The sequence below is a fragment of the Benincasa hispida genome, chromosome 1 (assembly GCF_027475165.1).
Source record: "Benincasa hispida cultivar pf3 chromosome 1, pf3_genome.v1.1, whole genome shotgun sequence".
In the NCBI taxonomy this organism is placed as follows: Eukaryota; Viridiplantae; Streptophyta; class Magnoliopsida; order Cucurbitales; family Cucurbitaceae; genus Benincasa; species Benincasa hispida.
In genome coordinates, this window is record NC_143478.1 from 96,892,960 (window position 1) to 96,896,743 (window position 3,784).

Consider the following 3,784-nt stretch of genomic DNA (forward strand, 5'->3'; position numbering starts at 1 on the left):
TAAAAAGAAAGAGAGAATATGCTGATTCTTTTTCCTTTTTGAGCACAATCTAAGGGTGAGAGATTCGAATCACAATCTTTTTGGTTGTTAACACATACTACCGATTGAACTATATATTCTCATTTTGGGTGATTTGCTTATCTAAATATTTGATAAGAATATTTAGGGTATGTTTGGTAGGACAAACTTTTGAAAACAAGGGATTTAATGAAATTAGAGTTGTATTTCATGTTTTCAGATATATGTTTGATAGTAGATTTAGAAATTAAAGCTCAATTTATACCATTTTTTAAAATGTGTTTGATAATATATCTATAAACTATAAAACTAATTATAATACTCACTAAATATTAAGTTAAATATAAACTATTACTAATTAATTTATGAACTTTTTTTTGGTTAGAAATTGTGTATAATTATTATTTTGTAATATCATATAAGGTATAAAACATATTTTAATTTAACAAAATCATCGAGTTTATAACATGAAATACTACATTTATTGTTGTTTTTCATCTTTAATAATAAAATTATGCATTTTAAAATTTCATATTCAAACCCTGTGTACATTGAAGACACAAAAAAGTTGTTCTCAAATTTTGTACTATTTGGATCATGGAATTTGGAAACAATTTTCGTAAACAAAATTCAGATTGACAACAAAACACATATTCGCTAAACTCAGTAAATCTAAAAACATAAAACATAATTTGAACTGCCTACCAAACAAACCCTTAATTTTTTAAAAAAGGATTTTTAAAGTTATACGAGTATATCTTTTCATTTAAAAAATTCTAGTTAGTTAAAATTTTATTTTCCAAACTTATGATTTGAATCTAGTTCCAATATGTTGGATATTTATAGTGAAAGAAAGGTGAAACAATTGAATACTAAACATAAACAAATGAATTTAATTATATAAATTAAATTCATAGTTAGAAACTTTCAAATTGGATTGAAACTTCCAATTAGATAATGTTTTATGTACAAATTTAACATGTATGAAAGTTAAATTTGTAGTTTCTTCAATTTGAATGAGTTATGTTTGATTTCGGTCTAGTAATAACCAAATTGAGTTAAGTTTGACAAATGTTTCAATTTTTGTATTTATTTGATTTTATTTTGTATTTTGGAGAGTTACTAAGTTGCTAGCCTATAAATAGCAACTTGTTTATTCATTTGTAGCATCTCACTCCAAATTGAAAAGTTCTCTCATTTTTTCTTTCTTTCTTTTCATCTTGAGTTGAGTTGAGAACAAATATCTATGAAAAGTTCTCTCATTTTTTTTTTCTTTCTTTTCATCTTGAGTTGAGTTGAGAACAAATATCTATGAAGAGTTCTCTCATTTTTTTTCTTTCTTTTCATCTTGGGTTGAGTTGAGAACAAATATCTATGAGTTTTGTCAGATCCGAGTAGTTCAAGGTTGCAGTTCTACTGGAGTTAGTCGTTGTATCCTACTAAGACGATCATTGTAGTCTACTTGCAGCATGTACAGAGCGAATAAATTAGTTTTAGGACAACACTTATAAAAAACGTGCCTCGACTACATATTGACATCTCCACAATATTTTAAGGCTCTTAGTTATTTCAATTCATACTCGTTATATTATTAACTTACTTTTTTGGGTTTGAATATTATTATCGTACACAGTGTGTATACTATATGTAGTTGAGTGTAATCAATTTGTTAATGTATTCAATTTATATATACCATTCCCCCGGCTGGATATTGTTTCATAGTACTAAGTAACTAATGGGTTAGTTTGTGTTAGAAATAGCTTTCATTTTAGATTTTTGCAAGAGTATGCAAAGAAACAAATAAGATTGGTTTAATGAGTGATTATTAGTACAAAATCTCACTAGTTAAAATTTTCTTGCTATGTCGTTGATTTTTTTTCTCCCTAGTTATTTTATACGAAATATTAGAAAAATAATCATTTATAATTGATTTTGAATGTACCTATCAACTATTTTACCAAAAAAAATGAAAAAAGAAAATTAGATTTCATTTCTCCAGCGAAGATGAACGTTCCTAAAAAACATCAAAATCTTCCTTTGAAAAGCTCTCCACAATTTTATTCCAATGAGGAAAAATCTAGTAAAGAAAAGGTATGAATATTGAAGCTGTCTGTCCATTTTGCTCCAACTCTACAGAATTGATCAACCATATCCTGTTCTTTTGTTCCAGAGCTACATTTTATTCTTGCTTCATGGATCCAAATAATACTTGCACGCTTGACAAGCTTAATTTGATTGCGATTGGCTGTTGGACTATTTGGTCTGATAGAAATAAAATGATTCATGGATCAATTATAGCTGATGTTGAGTTTACTAGCCGATGGATTCAAAGATATAAAGAAGAAGTTTCAAAGAAGTACACTGGTTTGAAGTCAGGATGTCTAGAATTGGTTGATAATCAAAGAATGTTATTACCGTAGGAATGGAGGCCTCCGAATGTTGGGTTTCTGAAACTAAATGTGGACGCAACTTGGTCTTTGATCCCTCGATCGACTGGTTTTAGTGCTATTTTGAGAGATTGGGAAGATATTGTGAAAGCTGTAGCCCTAAATCACCATTCAACCTCTTATGATGTTCCCTTAGCTGAGCTTTTAGCTATCTTGTATGGTCTTTGTCTGGCTAGAAGCGTGGGAGTAAATTGCCTTGTGGTTGAATCTGATTGTTTGGAAGCTATTAACCTGATTAATAGGATTTCATCTTTTTTGAGTGAGGTGAATTGTTGGCTGGAGGATATCTGGAGCAGCTCTTTGTCTTTTGAAGTCGTATCTTTTGTTTTTGTGAAGAGCTTCTATAATTCTTTGGTTGATAATTTAGCCAAAAGAGCTAAAATGTCAGCTTTATCAAGTATTTGACTTAATTCTCTTCATTCGTAGATGATTAGTTTGTCTTTAAAAGACCTTTGATTGATTGCCCATGTGGCATTAAAAAAATCTCTCTTTTAAAAGAAGAAGAAGAAGAAAACTAGATATTAGCTAAAATAAGAATAACAATGACGTTTTAAGTTTTGTATTATGTACACTAAAAGTTCTTATTCTTATTAGGTTGGTGCATTTTGAGGGTACCATCTTTTTGTAACTCACTTCAATCACTTAGTCAAAAGAAAACTTAAAATAGTTAAGAAAAGAAAGAGAGTTTGCTACATAATAAACTATGGTTGAAAGATTGAGTGAGCAATAATAGGATGATCGTAAAACAAGATGAACTCAAATGAAAACTTAAGTAAGAGATCAAATTAATTCCATGAGTAATGGGATTTTTTTTAGAACAAAACAAGCAAAAAGAACAACCAGACAAACTAATAGATTATATCACGAGATTCAAGATACTGATAAGGCCCCAGTGTTGAAGATGTATGCTCGAAGGCATAAGAAAGGTTGAGGAAGGATAAAAGATCGTTTATTTGGGTGTCGTAGGAATCTTGTTAATTGGGGGGCCCTTGAGTCTGTTATATTTGTTATGCATGTCTACTTTATATAGACTGTGTTGGGGGGGTTATATTTTAAGAATTATTTTGTATTAAAAAGCTCTCCAAACTTTCCTCATTGTTGACAAATAAAATTGAGGCTTAGGCCTATAAATTTTGGTATCAGAGCGGTTGGTATTGGAATGGTTGGGAAGATAGAAGCTAGAGTGGTAATTTGGAGGAGAAGATGATAGGTTTGGTGGAAAAAGTAACAGAGGTGGAAGGATTAATAGAAGCTCGATTCATTGAAGCCTCTAATCGCCACAAGGCATTGAAGGAGATTTTGGAATCAATATTTGCAAA

The 3,784-nt window shown here is 29.9% G+C and overlaps 1 protein-coding gene across 1 annotated transcript; it reads left to right on the forward strand.

The window, feature by feature from the left end:
- Positions 1-2,022: 2,022 nt before the first annotated feature.
- Positions 2,023-2,870, forward strand: LOC150038883 (uncharacterized). The gene is made up of 2 exons (XM_090314873.1): positions 2,023-2,109; positions 2,439-2,870. Exons 1-2 carry the CDS (start codon positions 2,023-2,025, stop codon positions 2,868-2,870), a joined length of 519 nt encoding a protein of 172 aa, XP_090170999.1.
- Positions 2,871-3,784: the final 914 nt, after the last annotated feature.